Here is a 23984-nt window from a genome sequence, read left to right on the forward strand (position 1 = left end):
AAGCTTGACATTTTAATCGACGTGCAGAAATGCGTTTTAAGACTTCAGAAGAACCTTCCATCAACTAAGTCGAGGCTTGGTTCGTACATTTCAGTAGCAGCCCCCGCCCGTCATCTTTCAATGACATCGTGAGCTACTAGAAGAAGAAATTTGAAGTATATATTCCTTCCTCACTTCCCTTTCTAACTATCACCTTTCCATTTGATTTTTTGGGCCGCAAATCTTTCTTAAGATTTAGTTTAACTAACAATGTTTTAATTTGCAAATCATCAACCGTTTTAAAATATCGTCCACGATCAAGATGTCATACAACTTTTTTTTAAATATCAAGATTTTTTTTGTCTTCTCTTTTTTATTATTTAAGAGTCCAAAGATTATATATAAGCTTAACAAAGGACTAATTATCTTTAGATACAGAGATACTTAGGCCTCATCACGCTCTAGCTAACCCTCGTTGATATGTTATTGTCGAGCCATTAATTGAGTTGAGCAATTTAGTCAAGTCATCAAATAATTTTTAACATAATTTGATCATAGGGAATGTACTTATCAAGTTTACTAAAGTTGATCAATAAATATTAAGATGTTTTTTTTGTATCATTCAAGAGCATAGACAAAGAGTCAATCCTCCTCATCAATCCTGTGTATGACAAATTATTCACCCGAAATAAATGCCATTAACACATTGGTCCACTATTAATCAAGCCAAGTCATTAAGTCAATTCATCGTTGATCATCAAATAATTTTCTACATAATAATTATTTAAATACCAACTCTACTAAACATCTAGATATTTTTTTAAAATTATTTATGAGCCCAAAGGCTAGATATGGGCTGGACAAAAAGCCAACCCTCCCTAGATATAAAGACACTTTAGGCCCCACTAAGTTTTTAGCTATCCAGTCTAGGCTTAAAGCTATATGCGTTGTTGAATAATTGTTTCGAACCAAATGCCACTAAGACGCCGTTGCGTTGTCAAGCTGTTCTTCCAAGCTAACCGCACTGTCAAACTATCAACCGAATCGAGCCAAGCCACTAAACCACCGACCACCAAACAATTTCTCCACAATATTGTTTGGGGTTGGAGTTGAACTCATGACCTCCTTTGGTCATGAGCAAAGTACCTACCAACTATATTAGAGTTGGTTGGTTAGATATTATACATAAGGACAGCAAGAGTACTAATACGTAGAAAAGTGGATTCTATACAACTCAACGTCGCAGAAAATAAAACATTAACATTTGTTAGTATACTACACATCATCTAGGTTGTATAAGAAAGTTTACACCCTTAAATTTATTTATTTATTTTGAAATAGATGGTAGATCCCATCTCCCTATAAATATAACATCTATTTTTAGACAAAGAGATAAGTTTTTATTAAATTATCCAATATATATATCTTTAGATCTTATACTTGACCACAATAGATAACACTATAAAAAGAAGCAAAATATCAAACAAGAGCAACATAAAATAAAGTACAATCTTGAGAAATTCTTAAGAGCAAAAGATCTAAACTCATCCTTCGACTCCAACTGCGACCCAACAATAGAACACAGGAGTTAAGTATGGTGGTAAGCTTTCCAATTCATCCTACAGCAACCTGCAACTCTGTCAACACATTCAATGACATCATAGATAGACAAAGTAAAAAGGTAATGTTGTTTACACACACATATATTATATATATGACTTGCATCATTGTCGACCTTTTTGACAAAACAATTGAACTCCCAATAGAGGATCTAATCTTCCAAACATTAGGTGAAGTGAGCAAAAAATTCCTTCCCAAAAGGCTTCTTACGCTGCTAATCCCCATTCCTACCTTGAGCATTGTTTAAGAAGAGTAATTTCAACGGTGGAGTCATATATGGTTGGAACTTAGTAAATGAGAGAAGCATTGGAAGACATATTCCAAGTTACTATTAAAAATTAAAGTTAAAAGAAGGACTATTTTCCACAAAGGATCTAGAAGGAGGAAATTGGTCGTACCAAAATAGAAGTCACTTACCGTTTCCAGCACCCTTCAAAGTCAATCATCCAGACGTGATATATGATCGCTTATACCTGGCACAAACTCTCGTTGATATTAATTTTTAGAACTATTTTTAGAAACTATTCATTTTTTTTTTCTCTCATAATTGAATGGTTTAAATTAAACGATACTAATTAAAATTAACCGAAAGTCCAGATCACTTTTTCTAATTTATAAAATTAAATTAGTTATATTTTATTTCTCTCTCTTAACTACTTTCTTTTCTTATAAAAAATAAAAATAGAAATAAATTAGTTGAAATTGACCCTCCTATTATTAAGAAAACAGTTATAAAGATAAACAATAATAACAATACTTAATTTAAATTATTTATCAATTAATGTAATCACATACATACGTACAACGTCTTATATATCCTTTGATTTATCACCATATAAAACTTATTTTTAATAACTAATTGGATTGTATCTGTATCGTATGATTGCTCGATCTAGAAACAAAGAGTGAAAAATTATATATTTTCTTTTTCCCTACCCCTCGTAGATATAGCCAATTAACAACGTTACTTATGTGAGGAACGTCATACCTACTAATTTGATTGCCAACTCTACTGGTTCATAAAAAGACTCTGAAGAATTTAATTTTGGTCGTAATTCTTTACACTGGTCGTTTTCAAAGCCAAAGAAGTTTCGAAGCACTCCTCTAATAAAACGAAATGTTATTTGAAAAAGAAAAAGAAAAAGAAACCCTCCAAGACTCTATAAATGCAGCTTGGACCCTTTGGCAAATCTCAATTGAAGAAGGAAGAAAGGAAAATTACCAGAAGATAAAGAGCAATGGGTATAAGCCTCGTCTCCTTCTATGACTCCCTCATCCGCCGGTCCTTTGTCTCCGCCGGCCTCCGCTCTGAGACCTTAACCCTAGATTCTGAGACCACCATCCAATGCTGGATCCCTGAGTCCCTCTCCGTTACAAGCCCTAACTCTAAGCCGATTCTGGTCCTCATCCATGGATTCGGGCCCACCGCTACTTGGCAGTGGAGGAGCCAGGTAGGGCCCCTCGCTCGCCATTTCGACCTCATCGTCCCCGACCTCCTCTTCTTCGGCGGATCCACCACCGCCTCCCCACTCCGGTCCGAGGTGTTCCAGGCCGCCGCGATCGTCCGCCTCTTAGACGCCCTCCTCGCCGGCGGGGGCGGCGGGGGAGACCGACGCGTGGCGGTGGCGGGGACGAGCTACGGGGGTTTCGTGGCGTACCACGTGGCGAGGCTGCTCGGGGAGGAGAGGGTGGGGAGAGTGGTGATCGCGAGCTCCGATCTGTTGAAAGGTGAGGAGGACGATAAGGCGCTGGCCAAGCGATCCGGGGTGAAGGATGTGGTGGAGGTGATGATACCGCAGGGCGCCGCGGAGGCCCGGACCCTCGTGAAGATGGCCACTTATCGCTCCCCGAGATTCGTGCCGGAGTTCCTACTCCGTGATCTGATAAAGGTTAGAACATGCAGAATACTATATTGGTTTTTTTTAAAAACTATTTTGCAAAACAAGTCTCTACTTTGCTCAATGATCCCACCTATCTTTAAACTACTAATAAATTGGATTTTTCTTTCGTGCAGAATTATTTCAGTGATAACGTGGAAGAAAAGAAGGAACTCATCAAAGGAATCACTATTGGAAACAAAGACAAATTCCAACTTACTCCTTTACCACAAGTAATACATTCACTCGTATATATACATGCAAAATTACGTAGGTGTTTATATATATTATTATTTTCCCAATCTTATATATTAAACCTCTCTTTTGCATTATAGGATGTTCTCATCGTATGGGGTGATCATGATCAGATATTTCCATTAGATAAGGCCTTTAAGATGAAAAAGTAAGTGATATATATATCTCCCTTCGCTTCCCAGTGTTTAGTTTCATATCATTATTATTATTACTTAGTACTTATCTGAGTTAATTAATTGTCATCTCAGGCAACTCGGAGACAAGGCTAGGTTGGAAGTAATAGAGAACACCGGGCATACGCCACAGTTGGAAGATCCAAGTCGTTTTAATGAGATACTGTTGGATTTCTTATTAGGTGCCAAAAGTCCCCGATGTGATTAATACCTTACCATTATTAATAATCATCTCTATGTAGACTGAAAGAGAGGAATATATATATAGCTTGGAGGAGCATTTAATCATATATATTTCTACTATCCTTGTGTTGGCATTCTCTCTCTCTCTCTCTCTCTCTCTCTCTCTCTCTATATATATATATATATAATATTTAGAAGTCAGAAAATGACAAATATTGTGAAACTTATGATTGTCAAAGTCGTATGTGAGAATGACTGAAGACTAAGACTCGAGGAGGAGGAGGAGGAGGAGGAGATGACTAAGCGACCAAAATTATACGGCATGGGACGAAGAAATGAGAAGACTACGTCGCATCTCAAGTCCCTGGCAGGAAACGCTGGAGAAGAGAGTATCCAAGCTGTCGACATATGATACTATTCGTATAATTTTAGAACTATTTACTGAATCAATTCTTATTATTTTTAGATGTCGAGTTGTCGACATATGAACAAGCCACAAGTCACAACCAGCAAAAAGCAATTAAACGAATATCAATAGATAGATAGATAAATAAAGCTCTTACAGTTGGTGCTGTCTGCAGCCATCTCTATCAAGTGATTGGAAATTAATGGAGCCCTTCTTCTAGAATCATTAGTGACGAGTGGCAACCTAATAGAATGATCTTATATATTTTACCTTTGTTTAACTCCATAAATTAGCAGGGCGATCACCTCGTGACATCCCCTATTAGCAAGTCGTTTAGGGCGAGATATTAATACGATGATTATGCTAAAAAGTCAATGATAATTAAGTATCATCAGTAGGTTGTGCTTCCATGTCCAGAATATCACGTATCATTAGTTTACTATTTATGAAACTAGTTTTTACTATAATGTAATAGCGCTATATTTTTTTATCAATCTTAATATTATCATTAATGAAAAAAATAAAAACTCTTTTGCTATAGTTTTCAAATTATTTGCTTACTAAAGTGCCATTGTTACTTCATAAATCATTTATACTTAAATAAATCTATATGGATGCTTATTTAGCAAAAACCACAGTAGTTTAATAAACTATGTTAAAAACTTAGTGAAATACTAATAAGTTTGAAGCAGAACAGCACATTGGCAAAAATTCGTCTAATCGCACTAGGCATTGATTAGCAAATTTAGGCCGGGCTCAGAAATCCTTAGCAATAACAAAAGTTAGAGAGTATCTTTTAAAATAATGTGAATTATTTTTGCAGTCCTTTTCTTCTACCAAAAAGACCAAAAAAGAAAATAAATAAATCAAGGTGAGTTTGGGCCACAAATAGAGGGCCTAGGTAGGCCCAGACTTGGGCCCCATGAACAAGCCATGATCATTAAACTTCGGTGGGCGTAGCTTCCATAAGTTAACAGATACCAACATAATTAAAGCGTGGCGGAGAAGTTCCTCTTCTACCAAACGACGCCTCTGTAGAATTTATCTCAAACCCCTCGACTAGTAGCGCTCTCTCCTCCCCCCCCCCCCCCCCCCCCCCCCCTCTCTCTCTCTCCAGTCTCGAATCCAAAAACAAACAAAAAACACTATGGGATTCAGCATCGTTCCCCTCATCGACTCCCTCGTCCACCGCACCTACTACTCTGCTGGCCTCCGCCCCCAAACCCTAGCCGTCGACTCCGAAACCACCATCCATTGCTGGATCCCCAACTCCCTCCCCGTCGCTAACACTAGCCCTAACGCTAAGCCCACTCTCCTCCTCATCCATGGCTTCGGGCCCCGCGCTACGTGGCAATGGCGCAACCAGATAGGCCCCCTCTCCGCCCACTTCGACATCATCGTCCCCGACCTCGTCTTCTTCGGCGGCTCCACCACCACCTCCCCTTGCCGATCCGAGGCGTTCCAGGCCGCCGCCCTAGTCCGCCTCCTCGAATCCCTCGGCCTAGCCGCCGCCGGACGCGTGGCGGTGGTGGGGACGAGCTACGGGGGGTTCGTGGCGTACCACGTGGCACGGCTTCTCGGTCCGGATCGGGTCAATCGGGTGGTGATCGCGAACTCCGACATACTGAAGGCGGCGGAGGACGACCGCGCCCTATTGAAGAGGGCGGGAATGGGGAGCATCCCGGAAGTGCTGCTCCCCAAGGACCCGGAGACGGTGAGGACGCTGATGAAGTTGGCATTCTACCGCCCGCCGAGATTCGTGCCGTCCTTCTTGCTCCGCGACTTCATCCAGGTGAGTCTTGCTTTATTTGCTCTATTTCGTTTAGATTCGGCTTCTCATCTTCTACGATTTCGCCTCTTTCTTTTGCATCTTTTATGTGTATATCGATAATCGATCTGCTCGCATATTCCTATCGTTGACGTGGTCTTTTCCTGTTCGGAGAGAGGTACCTTTCCCGTCTTAACCGTAAGCAGTGGACCTTTCACTTCTGGCTATTTTTGGATCTTAATGTTATAATTCACATAAATTTAGATGTATCTACAAAATTACTCACCCTCCTAAGTGCACGAGTTCTCTTTACTTTTGTAGTTGGTCCAAATTCTAAAACATCTTTATATATTTCTATTTTTATAGTTCGAATCTATTGCTAAACTATTATTTCAAAATTCACTGTACAAATATAATATATATATATATATATTAAATTAAAAATGTTAAACTCGTGACTATTTTCTTTAAATATTTGTTTGGCCTTGTAGCAATATGGAATTACTTCGTGTTGGCCCACCACTTTTAGTCTTTTACTTTGTGCCAGCGAAACGTGGGGCCTTGCATAGTTGCATGTCGTTATCCCAGTACAAGACGATGTTTAATTGGACGTCATTATGATATGTCGTGGATCACAACCAATTCATGGTCCTGTGAGTGCCTTTTAATTAGCCGCCGTCCTAAATGATTGTGCTTAATTAAGGTAAAAAGAAAAGAAGAGAACTTTTTCAATGAAGGATTGATTAATTTGGAGAAAGCAACTTGTGAATGAAGTAATTTGACTTAGATGTGAGGTTTAATGTTGGATGGCTGTGCAGAATCTTTTCAGTGATAAAATAGAGGAAAAGATGGAACTTCTCAAGGGAACGATTCTCGACAAGAAAGATGAGTTTGAGCTCACTCCTCTCCCTCAGGTGACACCACTGGATATACGTATACATAGCCTATTAATGCTGAAGCTATTAACTCTTCTCAATTAATCCTTCTCTTTCCACTCCTCTAGGAGGTTCTGATCATTTGGGGAGAGCATGATCAAATATTTCCTTTGGACAAAGCCATCCAGGTTAAAAAGTAAGCCCCTCTCTCTCTCTCTCTCTCTCTCTCTCTCTCTCTCTCTCTCTCTCTCTCTCTATATATATATATATATATATATTCTAGGATGATTTAACTGCAAATAAAATGAACAAGTGCAGGCGTCTTGGAGATAAGGCGAGTCTGGAAGTTTTGGAGAAGACTGGACATGTCTCGCAGGTGGAGGACTCCAATCGGTTCAACCAGATCCTTCTAAGCTTCTTATTAGGTTCTCCAAAATCTACATTGTGATCATGGCTCAACTTCCTCTCCCGATGAAAGAAAAAATTAGAAGAAAAAAGTTGGGCCACATACATTCTATCCATTAAAATAATAATAATTAATAATAATAATAATAATAATAATAATAATAATAATAATAATAATAATAATAATATTTATCTCTGCCTTTCTGTAATAGATGGATTACTATACAATAAGATTAAATTTGTTTGAATAAAAATTAGAGATATCTAATTTTATATTTTTCGAAATGTCCAATGATTGTATTATTACTATTGTGCTTCAGTAGTAGTTACACTCGAGAAGCAGAATTAAGAGGAAAAATCCAATTGGTTAAACAAACATGTTGAGATGGTTCATTGCTGACAGATGTTTATATAAAGTTAACAGCCGGAATGCTAACTACAATACGTTAAAACTTTTCCCCATTAGATCCAGAGTAAACGGGTAGATCTTTCTCTCCCCGGGTCTCATGGTAAAAATACACTCTCGAAGAATCTCCCATGGCCTTTGACCCCCATCTTCCAACTACCTCTTCCTTCCCGCCATCTCTTCCCCTTCAAACCAACTACCGCTCTTCCCTCTCTTTAACCTCTCTTTTCAACTCCATCTCCTCCCTCCCTTGCCTCAAGCGCCTCCACGCTCGAATCCTAACCCAAGGCCTCTCTCATCACCTCGCCATAACCACCAAGCTCCTCTCTCTTGCCGCCTTCCTCTCGCCCACCATGGACTACGCTCACAAGGTGTTCGACGCATCGCCCCATCGAGACTCCTTCATGTGGAACACCCTCATCCGCTGCTACGCTGACCTCGGCCCATGTGGAGAAGTCCCCTTCCTATACAAACAGATGCATCGGACAGGTCTCTCTCCTGATCACTTCACTTTCCCGTCTGTGCTCCGCTCGTGCGCCGTCCTCTCGGCCCTTCGAGAAGGAAAGGAGGCTCATTGCCATGTAATCAAACATGGGTTTGATAATGATCACTTTGTGCAGAGCGCGTTGGTTAGCATGTACTCGCAGAACGGCGAGGTTTCTAATTCGGAGTTAGTTTTTGGAGAGATGGTCGATAAGAATGTTGTCTCTTGGACTGCCATGATCGCGGGGTATGCTCAAAATTGCTTCTCGGAGAAGGCCTTGAGTGTTTTTGGGTCCATGGTCGCTTCTGGCATGCAGCCTAACGAGATCACTATTGTTAGTGTCCTTCCGGCGCTAAAAGGGGTGGAATGCTTAAATTCGGGCCGAACGATTCATGGGTTTGTGATTAAATTGAGTTTGAATTCTTTCATCTCTTTGGCGAATGCTCTGATTGCAATGTACGGGAAATGTGGATCCGTAGACGTTGCAAGTTCTCTGTTTGAAGAAATGCCAGTGCGAAGCTTGGTTTCATGGAACACAATGATCGCAGTGTACGAGCAAAGTGATGAGGGTAATAAGGCTATCAAACTCTTCCGGAGAATGCTGACAGAGAAGGTTAAGTTTGACTGTGTGACATTGGTTAGTGTTCTCTCAGCTTGTGCCAGCATGGGAGCTCTCGAAACCGGGAAATGGGCACACGAGCTCGCAAGAAGCAATGGACTGGAAGCTGATATAAGAATTGGTAATGTTTTAGTGGATATGTATGCCAAATGTGGCAGACTAGATTGTGCTAGAGACGCTTTCGAGAAGCTGCAATGGCGCGGGAGAGTCTCTTGGAGTGCCATGATCCGCGCTTATGCCGCTCATGGGCAACCAGAAGAGGCCCTCAAGCTCTTCTCTCTGATGAAGGAGGAAGGAGTAAGACCTAATTCGTTCACGTTTACTTCAGTTTTAGCAGCCTGTAGCCATTCAGGTCTAGTAGAACAAGGCTTAAAGCATTTTGATAGCATGAGAAGAGACTACCTGATTAGCCCTTCCTTGGAGCATTGTGCTTGTATAGTGGATGCCCTCGGCCGTGCCGGTAGGGTGGTTGATGCATATGAATTCATCAAAAGAATGCCTATGGAGCCTGATAAGGGTGTGTGGGGAGCCCTGCTTGGTGCTTGTAGGATTCATGGTGATCTTGAGCTGGCTGAATTTGTCGCCACCGACCTTCTCCAGTACGGTCATAGTTACTCGACATTCTACGTGCTTATGTCGAACATGTACGCAGAGGCTGGTAGATGGGAAGATGCAGCAAGGATGAGGAAACTGATGAGGGAGATGGAATTGAAGAAGACCCCTGGAAGTAGTTCAGTGGATACTGTGAAGAATGTCACCATAATGAGATAGCAATCAGATGTTATACTCTTCCTGCATTTCTTTCATCACGAAGTCTAATTAATTCATTACATGTTCTTTTGATCCTGTAATTTCGTATAGTTCAGTCTCAGATTTTTCTCGTAGGAGCCTCATTGCAGGGAATTCAAAGAAGACAAAAAACTAATGCAATTAATTACTTCCACTTGCTCAGCCAAGTAACGATCATTTTTTTTCTAGTTGTTAGAAGAGTACATGCCTTGTGAAAAAAGTTACGACATTTTGGGTCACCTTTAGCCGCACCATCCTGATTCTCTGAATTTACAGAAGGGTGGGAATGAGTAAAAAGAACTGTCAATGGAAATTACATTTCTCTGTACAAGTTGGGAGAAGTCGCTTTGCTGGAAGAAGACTTAAGCCTTGAAGGACAGTAAGTAGTTCTCTGCGGATGAAATCTGACCAGCAAAGTTGACCATCTACCCAAAAAAAAAAAAAAAAAAGAAGTGTTAGATTGTATTAAGGATATAGACTTCTAATTTTGTTTATAGAGATTAAATGATAATCCTCCACTCTATCCAGTATTGTAATTATACAATACTAATGATAAAAAGCTCTACTTCTGTTCATAGAATTAAATGATATACCTCAAACCCTATCCGGTCATATAATTTCTGAGCTGCTATGTTCTCTTTATGCACATGGACGAATATCTCTCTAACACCTGCAACAAAGAAAAATCCTCTTTATGTACATGGATGGGCTAGAGTACCTATCACTACCTCCCTAGAACTGGAATAAAATCCTTTCTTTACCAAATGATTTAGCTGCATCTATCGCCAGTAACAACATGTTGCTTGCAATCCCTTGACGGCGGGCATATTTGGCAACACATACATTCGACAAATATCCATATCTAGGCTGATCTGCCTGATAGATATTCAAGGAAGCTGCTGACTTTTCACATTCCTGAAGGAAAGCAACTGATAAGTTGCTGGAAAATATAAAAAGAGAGGATAAAGAAAATGTGGCAGTTCATACCCCAGGAAATTTCTCTCCATGTAAAAGATGTTTTATAGTCACATCCAAAGTCCCAACGATGCTGCTTAATACAGTACGTTTGATGTTTCTCTCATCGTTCTTTACCTGGCATTTTATAATAGGAAAAGTAAAAAGCCTAGCCAGTAACTTCATATTCTATCATCATGGACCATTTATTTACGTTTCAAGAAGAGCAGAACTTGTTACACAAGATTTAAAATAACATAAGAGATAAAACTTCAATAACAATGTAACATGATGCGATGGTGATTGGGCACAAGGAAACCTAAAATTTTGATAGACTCTAAAGCAGCAAAGGTTGGAACTATGTTACTAGTTTATAAATCAGATAAAAAGTACTGGAGTAGGAAATTGTCCAAGGATACAAACTTAGAAAGCCTTATATTGCTTGGAACACGAGTTATAGAACTTTACATAAATGAACAATGACAACTTGGATAACTGACTGTACAAACTAGGAGAAGGGCAGAAAGCATGATTTTATAGGTATCCTGTGATACCATACAAAATAAGGACTGCCAGATGCTTAACATCCAGCATTATAAAACCTACCTACTTAGATATTTCTCCTTCTTAAAAAGAATATACTTTCTTCATGATATATCTAATCTAGATAGCTCAATGCATGACATAATTTCAAGAAGGCAAACCTAATTTCAACAAGCTTCTACTAGATATTCTCCAATCATATTTCATCAGCAAAATTTCACAGAATTATTCCATGATAAACAGTCACATAAATGTCCTATAATGAAGTTCATACCGCAACCATGCAGATACACTTCTCCACGAGCTGCTTATTACATCGCCTTTTCAATGCATTAAATTCCTGTATCAATTGAGAGTCACGGATCGATGCAGAAAAAATGTAGTCTAGTCCCTTCAAATTTGCATAACATTCTTATATATGGTACTCCATATATTGTATACAGAGAGACACTAGTCGTCTAATACTATTATTGCTTATGCCTGTCTGGTACTTTCAAGCAGCAGCAGGAAAATATCAAGATAACTGGTTAGGTAGATTACCTGCTCGGCAAACTTCTTTTTAAAGCTTTCAACGTGGCTGCAATGAAGCACAGAAACACTAGTCAGTGACCTATTGCATTCTACAACAGCATAATTTAGTTAAAACAAGAACCAAAAATGGAAAAGGAAGAAGTAAAAGAACTAAGGAAGCGACAAAATAAAATTCGTTATGGACTAACCGAACACCTGACCGACTTTCCCAATGGCTTTCTGCCCGTAACCAAGCTGCTGTCTGTGAAACAAAATGCGACAAAGCACTGATAACGACTAGAAGTTTCTCACAATCTAGTAAATCTTCGAAAGCTATCCAATATTGCTTTTCTTTCCAGCATACAATTCAATATCAAACTTACCCAATATTCCTCATCAAGTAAGGCCTCCCGCGCAATGAAACGCCCGAAAGCTCTTCTGTGGTTGCAAAGGCATTCTTCATCTGTCAGTTGAAGACGATCAAAACGAAGATTGGATGCATCAGATGGGATCGCACATCGCGGAGCTCTGGGTGCCAGATTGGACAAACCAGAAGAGATCCCTTGATGAGGAACTCTTCTAGTTGCATTAATGCGGTCATGCATGACTTCCCCTTTCCCATCATCAAATGACCCAGATGGACCATTCCTCCTGAAAAATTACAATTCCAATCGAAATCAAGAAAGACTCACACGTATTCTTTTATCTCTATTATAACATGCAGATCAAAATCACTTCCTAAATTTTGATATTTCTCTAACACATGAACAGTAATCGCACAGGCATATAATGCTAACCATATAAGCAAATAGCAATTCCCATAAAAAGAAACCAATTGCACGATCTAGTCAAAATCTCTAGCCCCAATTGCCGCTTCTTTCTGGTTAAAATAAATCCAAAGCCCAAATCTTTTTCAAGAATATGACAGCCAAATCTTTTCAAGAATATGACAGCCGAAACTTTTTTTTAAAAAAACACTATTTCAAGAGAAGCCGAGCTTACATCACCGGAGAGATGAATCTTTTCCTCTGGAATCGGCGCCTATTCCTGATTCTACAAACGGAGGTTTGCTGAATGCCGGGTGGCGGAGCAATGACGCTCGTCATCTTCTTGGATAAGAGAAGAGCGGAAGAAAACGTAATACCTAAAGAATAGGGAGAGAGGGAGGGGGTTTTGGGTAAGGGTGTAAACGAGCCGAAGCTCGATTCGAGCTGGAAAAGCTCAGCTCAGCTCGTCTGCTCGATGAGGCTCGAAATCCTTTCGAGAAGCTTCTCGCCCCGACTAGCTTCCGATTACACAGGGACGGCGAGAAATCCACCCCCAGCTTCGCACGCCCCTCGCCACCTCCCCGGAACCGGCAGGAGCGACTTAACCGCACCGTCGGCGAAGCTCGGAGATTCGGGCCAGACACCGGTGTCTAGGACCCCGACGATGACGTCGCGCGACGCGGACTCGACGGCCTGGATCAGGACAGAGGTGGCGGAGAGACCGATGGGAGCTTGGAGAGTTGCAGATGCCTCGTCGCAGGAGGCAAGGGGAGATCTCGCCACAAAGCGGCTATCGGGGGTGAGGACGGCGGAGGAACGGGAGGGCGGATACGACAGAGGTGCGGATGAGGCCAAGGGAGCCCGGCGGGAGCTTGGAGATGGGTTCCGGTGGTGAAGAAGATGAGTTTTAGTATAAGATGGAGGGGGAGTTGGGCGAGATGGGAGGGTAGGAAATAACTAGGGATTTAGATGTTCCGGAAAATATATACCTCATATCCCCTCCGGTTCCATCTTATATATATAATGGTTCTAAATTTCTAACAACTTAATTATATATATAATAAAGCTACAGTAATTAAACTGAGCTTAAGCGAGCTGCGGCTGCATAATATTTGAACTCAGCTCTGTTTACTTAGAGCTCGAGCTGAGCCTGCGAGCCTCACAAGCTCATAAATCTTTTTAACGGCCCTAATTTTGGGTGGAATAAAGATCCTTAGACCTACATGTTCCTAAAGCCACCTTGCTCTGCGAGTTGAACGTATGTGGCACTTGGATTACTTCATTACTAAGAAAGCACAACCTCCAAACGAGCTTTCCGTTTCAAAATCAGTTGTTATCAAATCCATAAGGCGAGCAGCTTTCTTAGTAACTACGTTACAGAACCCCTTTTTTTTCTTTTCTTTTTTCTCGTTTCATATCCTTTTCTTTTCAATCCTTTCTAACTTATCAAAGTGGTGTTCGGGATTGCAAATGGGCTGAGGCCCAAGTAAAACTACGGATTTCAAATCCGCCCGTTTAGACTAATTCCTATTCGGATTCGGATTTCACTCTCACTCTCGTCTCGGTTGCCCTCTTTGTCCTTCTCACTGTGGCCATGGCCGTCGTTATCTACTGCAATCTTCGAGGTCGCCCACTGCAAACGAATACTGCTAATGCCGCTGCCACCAAAGCTAAATCTGTCGACAAAATCTCGGTGGCCATCTATTCTACCGACGACGACGGCGATGAGAGTTGTGTGATTTGATTCTCGAATACCTTTGTCATATGTGGCAATAATTCTGTTTCCTGTGAATAGTGCAGACTTTGGTTAGTATCCATTGCAGCCGTATCTTTCAGTAGAACAAGTTGACTGCATTTTCTTTTTGTTTTGTTTTTAAGTGCAAATAGACTGCAGTTAAATTCATCAGACTTCACCTATTGTTCTTTTCTTTTAGTTTATATTCATGTCATCCTGCTGCAAGATAATGGTAGATAAGATAGTAGACGACATTGCAGAAAACATTGGAAGTCGCAGGTTTTTTTAATCTAGAATGGAGTATACAAACTTGTCGAAAATCGCATCTGATGAGCAAGTGAGTGAAGGCAAGTAAAAGAACTCTGTTCTGATAACTCATAACTGTTGTCAAGAGCAATAGAAGAGAAGCACACAGCAATTGTCCTGAAGGAAAATTATAAAAAAAATCATCTAATTATTATCCCAATCAATTAAATGATCAAAAGTGAGAATCCCATGGGACCATTTACTTTACGAAGATAAATTACATGAAAAGAAAAGCAAACAAACGACCTGCCCTATAACGAAAAAAATCTGTCTTCAGTTTTTTTCATCAATTCTCTACGATGTTGTGATTCCTCAGTATGAAAGGATTATGGACTCAATGAGATCATTGAGAGGGGCGAGCTCAGCCTTGTCGATCAAGCGGAATTCCTGCAAAAAAACGAAGGAACACCAAAGAGTTGATCAAGCTCTGTCAGACCTTGAGCCAAAAATGAAAAATAAAATAGTTTTTTAGCGTAGGCGCATTCATTTTGAACAAGTTCACACTTCAGAATGATAATAGAAGTATTGCTGAAAAATTCATGGTGTAACTGTAAATTCTCACATATATTGAAGACAAGCAATCACATTCAGATTACTAGTTTACAGTTCCCCCCTGTGCTGATTTAGATATCTTGTTACCGGATCTAGTTACAGTCGTGATTGAAGATGAAAATAAAGGGAAACAGAGAGGATTATATTCCAATGATGTTCAAAACATCAAATAAATGAAAATAAACTGCAGATGAAATTGTGTATGACCTGAATAAAAGGTATGTCGAAATAAGATCAAGAACTTACCCATGTGAAGTATGTGAAGTGCTTGAAGCAAGTATTGAGATGAGCTTCTTCCTTGAGACTGACAATCTTCTGAAAATGAGAGTGGTAGATGTGTGCATACACCCGAAAGAGACGCTTGAAGATTGTTTTGACGACTTCTCGGAAGTTTGGAGGAAAAGGTGCCCCTATAGAAGAATATCTCCAATAAGTCAAACATAAATCTTCAGAGAAACTAAATTCTCTAGGACGTATCAAGATCATTTCTCAATACCAAGTTTTTGAGGAAATATAGATTCATCATCAAGCAGAGCCTCAATCCAGTCCATCAAATACTCTACATACTTTGGTGCTGATACTTCTATGGGTTTCTTTATCTGAACTCCATCAGCCCATCTGTACTCAAACCTGTTGAGATTACTCACAGTTAGATAACTTCGAAGAGCTATTAAACCTAGTCATCGCAAATGTCTTTATTATTAAGTAGTAGGAAGTGGCATTTATCAGAAGAAAGATACTTTGGGCCAGCTGACATCGTTGGGCAGGTTGTTGGCGTGCAGAACTCCATTAGAGTACCATACAAGATGTTCACTTGATTGAAGAAATCAACAGCTGAGGAGACATCAAATGTATTTACAAATGAATATTTCTATCACATCTAATAACAGCAAGAAAAGGTTAGAGGATTTACATAGCAATATGGAACATGAACTAATGTGTATCAATGTAAAAGGAAATGGTTGAGAGAATTACTATTGACAGCCAGCCATTCATTAAGATCCTCTCCAGTAGGTAAACGCACAGCTTCTCGCAAGTTGCCGCTACCCAAAGTAGCATCAATATGCCTTTTCAGCTGAGCCCCCTGCTCAAAAACAGTAGATTGTTAGATATCCAGAATAGCAACAGAAAGCAAATTCAGACGACAAAAGAAACTTATATAGTTCATATTGGTGCTAGATAGAGGAATATATAATTCCATCACACGTTCATAGAGTTCTTTAACAAATTGGAACAATTGAACAAAACTTTCATCCAGTAGTGGAGCAATTAGTCCAAAATAATCTTTCTCTACTCCTGAATACTCAATCTCAGAAAAAACAAAATACCCTGTAGAACTAGATACTCACAACCTTTTCAGCAATCATATTAACAATCATATAAGCACTTTGCCATGAAATAATTCCTTCTGCGACATATAACCAATTTCCAATCAAACTAATTTAAACATAAAAAATCAGAAAACAGAGAGAAGAAGTTCTGTTTCAAGAAAAAAGATCTGACCTTATTACCGGATGGCGCATTCTTTTTCGGCCGAAAAGTCTTCTGATTTCTGCGCCATAAAACACCAACAAAAAAACATACAATTAACCTTGATAGAAATAAGACAATAAAACAAGGCAAATCATGTACTTCTCTCCAATTCCATCCACTAATCCTCAAAAATAACAGAGACCCACCTGCTTCCTATGCCGAATAGGCTCATCTCCTTGGTGATATAAGATGAATAGAAGGATGGTGCTATTCGCCCTTCTCGGGCTGTTCTCCTCTTATTCGTGGATTTTATTCTCTTCTTGCTCGCTTGCGTATCTTTCTCTTTCTGAATTCTCTCTTATGCGTGGAAAGAATAGAGGTGGGGACGAGGGACAAGAAAGAGAAAGGCCAGTCTGGCAATGAATGGAATGGAATGGAATGGAATGAAGGAAGGGAGGGAGAGAGAGAGAGAGAGAGATGTTTATATTTGCTGTAAGTTTCCCCCCGCCAACTTCCTCTCCGTTTGAAAGCGTGGTTGTTATCCACTCACTCACAGCTCTACCTGTCAATTAGATTCATAAATTATTCTCCTTTCTTATTTTCTTTCATTTCACATCCTAAGTTATATATTTATTGTCATTCACACCTATTCTTTTACGTGATTATCAACCAAATATTTTAAAATATCATAATTGGCTCCTTCATGGATACATTATTAAAACAAAACTTAGATTATGAAAAAGATCATTTAAGCTTTATATAAATTGTTACCCAATATCATAGTAAAGAAGAAGATGTATTAATGAATATTTTTTTATTTGTTATAATGGAATACTAGAAATGAACTTAGAAGGAAGGAAAAAAAGAAGAAAAGAATCCTGTGTCTATTGGGGACTCAGGCAAGTTGGTGGACTTAACATCATTATATACTACTTCAAATTGCCAATGGGATAATAATGCTTAAATAATTAAGTGTACTCAGAATTCAAATTTCAATAACATTAATATAAAATTTTGTCAAAATATTCATGGAAAAATGGGTGGTGATTAAAAAGAAAATAAAAGTACATGGAAGATAACCAAACTTGCAAGAAAGAAGAGGAGACCTAATTTAATGGTCCTTGATTGAGTGGTGAGGGCCCATGAAAGGTCGAGTGGGCAAGAAGGAGATGTGAAACGAATCCATTCTTGATTTCTTACTTGTTAATTCAAAGTCAATGGACATTCTTACTTGTTAATATTTTGCAATGTTTAATGGTTGATATTAATTAACATGATGAGTTGTCATCATTATATGGGCACTCTCGTATAGCATGGACACTAGCATATCATAAGTATATTGAATATTTATTAACAGGGACAACCATATCCATCTCTTTATCCAAAAGAACCTACTAGTCGTAGAACAAATGTATATATATATTATGTAATGCAGCATATCTGAGTCATTCTAGCGTTATTCATATCTCATATCTGCCCCCACTTCTTGTACTATGCTCCATTTTGAGCTGTCTTTTTTTTTTAAGATTTAATAAAATATTATAAGAAAAAGAGAAATAATTTAGGGTAACCTCAGTATCAGTATAATACAAAGAAACAAGCATCCGGCTCAGTAGCCTAATAAAATCTAAATGAGACAACACATGTAGCACATATACATAAATAGTCCATTAATTATAACTTTATTATAAGTTAACGAGGATTTGAAGCAGTGTAACTATTATGCAAAAATGAGTAAGAAAACAAAAAAAAGAAACAAAGTAATCGTCGGCTACCAAAAGGCCATAACAACTCTTTCCACTGAAGTGGAGGGAGGATGATGCGGCAAGACCGACATGTTTGAAGTGGGAAGGATTGCAAGGGCGACGATGGTGGAGCAACAAGGGTGATGGGCAATCATGATGAGTGAGACACTGTGGGGGCTTATATAGCAGTGAGGAGATGGTGATCAACAAAAGGCCGAGCTATAGTGAGGTGGACATAGGGAATAAATTTGACAGTGGAGAGGGTCAGTGACGACAGATGCAACAAGGACTAGCAAAATTTAACCAAAAATTTTAGAGAATATAGTAACAATGGAATTGAAATGGATGGGAAAAACTCTTAGGAGAGGGAAAGTCGTCGACAACAGCAAGAATAGCCCTTAGGATTGAGGGAAGAAAAAGAGTTAAACCCTAGCAAAGCTCTTTGCCATGGCCGATGCATTGCAATAGAAATATTCTAACTATCATTGCCTAAATTTTTGTTTAGGATATTATAGAAATGAGATTTCTATACAAATGGATGGATCTAAGAGCACAGTTGAATGATGTGTGAGATTCATTACAAGCTAATCTTGTTCAAATTCATTTTGATACGCTATAAATGAATTGTGTCGTATTCGACAGTTCTAATTATACATGCTCTAATAGTAAACTTTTTATATATTCCATCAAGAAAAAGATGAGAATTATGAGATGGGTGTGACCGCATCCATCCTGTGCATCTGTTAGCTCTATTCGGCCCACAACAATACTAAAGGTCACCGTCTAACTTGTAATGACACCTTGAGTTAGGGCCCACAAGAATGACTTGTTATCCCATTGTCGAGCCAATGAGAAGCCTCCACATCAGCCAAGGATGTAGGATGTGAGTGGGTGGTGGTGAGGGTGAGGGTGATGGTGATCGAGTAGGACCGGGGACAAGGGGTTTCACCATTAGGGATGGAATTAGTTGGCCATCATGCTCATGACAGTCATGGTTGGTTTATACGTAGAAACTACTCTTCTCATGCAAAGACACATTATCCAGCCAATCATGAGCTTGACAGCACAAAGCATGTCCTTTTAAAGCAAGTTTTGGTTAGCCTATCAATCATACTTGCATGATCTATGTTCATACTTTGTCAATATGCGATGTTATTTAAATTAGTCTCGGTTATAGGTTAAGTCGGCGACGTCTCCTATTTCGCCATCGGCTTCTATTTTCCCATTGCGCAGCCGGATACTTGATGCCGATCTTCTATTTATTTATTTTTCTAATATCGCTGGATTACATTTTGCCTAGCCATGCTTTTCTTATAGTTGTGCATCATATTATCTGGATTTTAGTATTGCATGTTAGTTTTAATAAAGAGTTTGAAGACCAGAGGAGCTATTTAGAAATTATTTTGGTGCTTGGGAGATTAGATAGCATAATTTAGGAATGAGTTATTTCTTATTCATTTGTTTGGATATATAGTACTTTGACAAACTACCTATAATATTTGTAATGTAAGGAGGAGAGGAGAGATGTTAACCAGTATGCCTTCTGCCGAATTAACTTTGAATCTGGGAGGTTTTTCTCTTACTTCAATTGGCCAGTATAGTTTATAAAAGCAATTAGTCTACTGGTATATCACACTATCATATCTTGGAGGGTCTCTGTTCTTCTTTAATCTAACTGGGTTCACTGCACTCTGCTGATCTCTCCCATGTGTCAATGACTTGCCGCACTTCCTTTCATCGAATTCATACCAGCTAATGCTCGTTTTGCATCCTTTTAGTCCATTCTTTTGCTTTTGAATTTAAGAATGGCCATTTCATTTGCTTCAGAAGATATTTTGTCTCACATCTTTCTTCGATTTAAAAAACTAAATTTTGGGATAAAAAGAAGTGAATGATTCTGCTTTGGAAAGTTTCAGCATATTTCCAAATAAAACTTCTTAAACTTAAGAAAAAGGCAGCCAGCAATGTACTTGTGCTTCATGCTTTGAGTTTTATAGTTCAAATAAAAGGAATATATATATATATATATATATAAAAGGGGAATTGCCCAGAAGTCCAGTTATCGAGAGTCAATTTGCTTCTATCATTTCCAATCCTTCGTTTGCCATAGCTTTTCTAACTCCTAAGTATATGTGTGGCAATGAAACTACACAGCATCTGTTTTATGCCATTCTATTGATTCAGTTGCTTCTCCTACATTGCGGTTTAGGGAGCTTATTTTCGATTGATTAGCAAGCCTCCAAATGAGTCATTACCTTCCTTTTTACTGTCAGGATCTTGGTGGATTTTATTCTTGAGCCTGCCTTCAATGGTCTTTTTGACAAAGACTGGGGAACCTGTAAACCCTCTGCAGTTTGCCATTTCAATATGTGTTCCTTTGGATCCCAAACTTGAAAGAAGAACCAAGAAAGAGATAAAATTGTGGTACAGAGTACAGACTAGAGTTGTTGGTGAAAGTAAAAGTCAAACTGGAAAAAGCAGCAGAATAGTAGTATGGTGTACTCAAAGGCTCCTTTACTTGAGTCTCCCTCAGTCTCTATATAACTATTGGAGAATTTCTTTTTTTTTTCTTTCTTCTACTTTTTCCTGGTTAATTTGCCCTTCTTCTGTCTTCTTCTAGCTGAAAGCAACCCTTCTACTTATGAGTTTCTGCAAAGACGACAGAGACATCAGCCACAAAGGCAGCAGACAACAGCAGTAGGTTTGAAGTTAGTGAAGAGAGAGCCCGGACCCACCTGCTGGGCCTGAGATTGCAGTCATAATAGTAGGAACAGACCAGTGCTTCAGGTGGCAGAATCATCTGCACCTCCTGACACTAGTAATTTAAGACGAAGACAACTAGTTGCTCTGGGGAATTATTCTAGTCTTACCTCTAGTCTCAAGTCTCTTCAGTCTTATGATCTATCCATGCAACAGCTGACAGGAGATCCTCTGTCTCTTCCCTCTCTGCCCCTTGACTGAGTGACACTCTCTGCGCCAACAAATCAATACCAATTTATTATGGGCAGACATAAACAAATAAAAACAAATATATCAGGTCAGTTACAAAATGCTGTTCTTTTGCCTCTCTCTTTCTTCACTAGATCCTTGTTCTTTGTTCTCTCCTCCTCTTTGGTGTTTTGAATGCTGGAGACCAGGTCATAAGTCCTAACCAAGTTGAGAGGTGATAATGATGATGATGATGATGGATGTGAATGGAAATGGGATCAACAGCATGTACCCCTTCACAGAATCACAATGGCAAGAGTTGGAGCACCAGGCTCTTATCTTCAAGTACATTGCCTCTGGCATCCCAATACCTTCTGATCTCATCCTGTACTTAAGGAAGAGCATGATGCTGGATTCATCCTCTACTTCCTTACATTTGGCCCTCCCTAAACATCCTACTACTCTTGGCTCACCAGGTAACATATATTCTTATAATTTTCATTGACTCCATATGGTGTGAAACAGAGAAGTGATCTGATATAAGCAAAAGAACTGATCTGGAGTAGTTTCTTGCAGTTGGATTGGGATGTTCTCCAATCGCTGTTGGGAGGAAACCTGAGGACCCAGAGCCAGGGAGGTGCAGGAGAACAGATGGGAAGAAGTGGAGGTGTTCCAAGGAGGCTTATCCAGACTCCAAGTACTGTGAGAGGCACATGCATAGGGGCAAGAATCGTTCAAGAAAGCTTGTGGAATTGTCCTTGGCCACCGTCCCTCGTTCCGCTGCTCGGTGTCTCCCGCTATCAGAACCTCAGACCCATAATTTCTTACGACATCCCTGTTCTTCTTCAAGTCCTCATGCCAACGACTACTCGCAACAACATAAGACTGCCCATTCCTACTTAGAAACAGTTTGCAGGTATGCATGCACTTTATAGTCGCTTTTCCATCTTTCTTGCCTGTTAAGTTTTTTTTTTTTTTGTTAGTCAACTGATGAGAGGTTCTCAAAGCAGGGATGTTTATCAACTCAAGAAGGATACAGATGAATACCCTTTCTTCACAGAAACCTCACGGTCTGAAGAAGCTGTATCTTGGAGGTCTAGTTCACATGGAATCAGCTCCAGGAGTGAGCCAATTCAGAAATGTGATCGTATGCAGAGGGATATGTTGAAGGAGATCAACCAGCACTGCTTTGTTTTGGGTTCTGATTTCAAGCCAGTGAAGCCAGAGAAGCTGGATATTGAGGAGGATTCACAGAAAACAAAGGCATTCCACCACTTCTTTGATGAGTGGCCTCAGAGTAGCAATGGAAGATGGATCAGTTTTGGGGAAGAAACTTTGAGGCCCAAACAGTACACAAATACCCAACTCTCAATCTCAATTCCTGCAGTCCTTCATGATTACTCAGTCATTGGAAACTCCATATCCTAATGGTTGGTGCTCAGTGCCTCATTCACTCATTTCATGGTATTGTGTCCATTAATTTCTTCTCACTCTCTTTCATTCTGATTTTCTTTTCTTTCTTTTGTTGCAGATGGTATAAATTGTGAGGCCTTCTGGTGATAGTTGTAATGCTTCTTGTTTTACTCCATGCTCTTGTATCAGCAACTAGTACTCCTGATGTATGGACCCATTTTTATGGGGCTTTCATTTATTAGTTTAATTTTCAATCTCTTGGGAAGCAGATGTGTTTGATTGTTAGAATTACTCTAATTACATGAAGTTTGTTAGTACATGTGCTCATCTAGTAGAATGTGCTGAATGCTGGGGAATCATGTATGCATAAACTTTGATATCATTAGTTTATTTCCATATCAGACTCTGTCACCAGATCTGACAAAGTAAAGCTATTAGATTGGTTTAAACCAAGTAGCTAGTTTCTTATGACATGAAATGAGTGAATGAGGCACTAAGATTGGACAAAGAAGCATGATGTCTCTTATGCTCTAGATGATCTGCACTCTTCTAATCTCATTGCCTCTTTGAAGCAGACACACTGTGTCTTGATCTCAAACATTAGCTTACATGTGCTTCTAAACTGTGGAACAAGATATCTTTTATTTCCCCTTCTAAAATGTGGAACAAAATATGAACCCATCTCAGCCCAATCGACCTTAATTTTACTATGAATTGTTGCTCCATTTGGCCCATGAAGCTTAGGCCGTTTGGAGATCCATGGTTGCTACCTTTGACCCTTATCCACCAAAAAGATAAATTATTGACTACAAAGAGGGAAGAAAGGAAACTTTTATATAAATTATTAAGAATAATTTACTTAATATTAGACCTAATATCATAGTACAATCGAAATGGTAAATATTTTTATATATGTTTGCTAACTTTAATAACAAGATGTTAGAATATTTTTTAAAAACTAAAATTTAATGATGATTTTAAAAGAGTACAAAATTTTAGTGACAATTCTAATATTTTAAAAACTAATGAGAATTATAATATTTAAAAGTTTTCAGTGGTAATTATATAAAAACTCCCAAATGTAAGCTGCCTCGCTGCAAGACGTAGCTATGATTAGTGTCAGGGAACGAAGTCCGAGGCGGCAATAACACATACCCCACTAGGAGAGAGAAAGAGGCCACTAGAAGACATATATATGGCTTAATAACGCACGATATGA

General features: G+C 39.3%; 6 protein-coding genes and 1 long non-coding RNA gene across 11 annotated transcripts; 4 read left to right on the top strand and 3 right to left on the bottom strand.

Moving 5' to 3' along the window:
• Positions 1-1426: 1426 nt before the first annotated feature.
• On the bottom strand, positions 1427-2958 carry LOC140773343 (uncharacterized). Its single transcript, XR_012106448.1, has 3 exons — positions 2822-2958; positions 2017-2072; positions 1427-1616 (listed from the first exon to the last, which is right to left on the bottom strand). It is a non-coding gene; the product is annotated as an uncharacterized lncRNA (long non-coding RNA).
• LOC140773340 (uncharacterized) lies at positions 2629-4189 on the top strand. Its single transcript, XM_073115838.1, has 4 exons — positions 2629-3488; positions 3614-3709; positions 3812-3879; positions 3980-4189. The coding sequence occupies exons 1-4, from the start codon at positions 2838-2840 to the stop codon at positions 4110-4112; spliced, it is 948 nt and encodes a 315-aa protein (XP_072971939.1). The 5' UTR covers positions 2629-2837; the 3' UTR covers positions 4113-4189.
• Positions 4190-5577: 1388 nt separating this feature from the next.
• On the top strand, positions 5578-7673 carry LOC140773129 (uncharacterized). Its single transcript, XM_073115518.1, has 4 exons — positions 5578-6285; positions 7080-7175; positions 7265-7332; positions 7455-7673. The coding sequence occupies exons 1-4, from the start codon at positions 5641-5643 to the stop codon at positions 7582-7584; spliced, it is 939 nt and encodes a 312-aa protein (XP_072971619.1). The 5' UTR covers positions 5578-5640; the 3' UTR covers positions 7585-7673.
• A 114-nt stretch (positions 7674-7787) lies between these two features.
• Positions 7788-9863, top strand: LOC140773128 (pentatricopeptide repeat-containing protein At4g21300-like). Its single transcript, XM_073115517.1, has one exon. The coding sequence runs from the start codon at positions 8079-8081 to the stop codon at positions 9819-9821; it is 1743 nt and encodes a 580-aa protein (XP_072971618.1). The 5' UTR covers positions 7788-8078; the 3' UTR covers positions 9822-9863.
• A 131-nt stretch (positions 9864-9994) lies between these two features.
• LOC140773130 (GCN5-related N-acetyltransferase 6, chloroplastic) lies at positions 9995-14371 on the bottom strand. The gene is made up of 9 exons (XM_073115519.1): positions 12849-14371; positions 12230-12497; positions 12056-12108; positions 11877-11913; positions 11611-11676; positions 10827-10931; positions 10601-10754; positions 10433-10509; positions 9995-10264 (listed from the first exon to the last, which is right to left on the bottom strand). The coding sequence occupies exons 1-9, from the start codon at positions 12950-12952 to the stop codon at positions 10202-10204; spliced, it is 927 nt and encodes a 308-aa protein (XP_072971620.1). The 5' UTR covers positions 12953-14371; the 3' UTR covers positions 9995-10201.
• Positions 14372-14530: 159 nt separating this feature from the next.
• Positions 14531-17103, bottom strand: LOC140773132 (MOB kinase activator-like 1A). Of its 3 annotated transcripts, none has more exons than XR_012106417.1 (8): positions 16886-17103; positions 16710-16758; positions 16182-16290; positions 15947-16040; positions 15703-15836; positions 15453-15616; positions 14901-15041; positions 14531-14771 (listed from the first exon to the last, which is right to left on the bottom strand). XR_012106417.1 is itself a non-coding variant. In XM_073115522.1 (8 exons), the coding sequence occupies exons 3-8, from the start codon at positions 16583-16585 to the stop codon at positions 14967-14969; spliced, it is 603 nt and encodes a 200-aa protein (XP_072971623.1). In that variant the 5' UTR covers positions 16586-16614; positions 16710-16758; positions 16886-17102; the 3' UTR covers positions 14773-14966. The 3 variants fall into 3 exon arrangements, 2 of the variants coding, with proteins under 2 accessions (XP_072971623.1, XP_072971622.1); XM_073115522.1 differs by lacking the exon at positions 14531-14771 and adding an exon at positions 16559-16614 and having other exon boundaries at positions 14773-15041; positions 16886-17102; XM_073115521.1 differs by lacking the exon at positions 14531-14771 and having other exon boundaries at positions 14773-15041; positions 16886-17102.
• Positions 17104-20478: 3375 nt separating this feature from the next.
• LOC140774383 (growth-regulating factor 1-like) lies at positions 20479-23030 on the top strand. 3 transcript variants are annotated; one of them, XM_073117362.1, is made up of 5 exons: positions 20479-20915; positions 21045-21828; positions 21929-22268; positions 22360-22782; positions 22884-23030. In XM_073117362.1, exons 2-4 carry the CDS (start codon positions 21594-21596, stop codon positions 22778-22780), a joined length of 996 nt encoding a protein of 331 aa, XP_072973463.1. In that variant the 5' UTR covers positions 20479-20915; positions 21045-21593; the 3' UTR covers positions 22781-22782; positions 22884-23030. The 3 variants fall into 3 exon arrangements, with proteins under 3 accessions (XP_072973463.1, XP_072973462.1, XP_072973464.1); XM_073117361.1 differs by having other exon boundaries at positions 20479-21828; XM_073117363.1 differs by having other exon boundaries at positions 20479-21828; positions 22363-22782.
• Positions 23031-23984: the final 954 nt, after the last annotated feature.

The sequence above is a fragment of the Typha angustifolia genome, chromosome 13 (assembly GCF_048772165.1).
Source record: "Typha angustifolia cultivar Huaian chromosome 13, ASM4877216v1, whole genome shotgun sequence".
NCBI lineage: Eukaryota > Viridiplantae > Streptophyta > Magnoliopsida > Poales > Typhaceae > Typha > Typha angustifolia.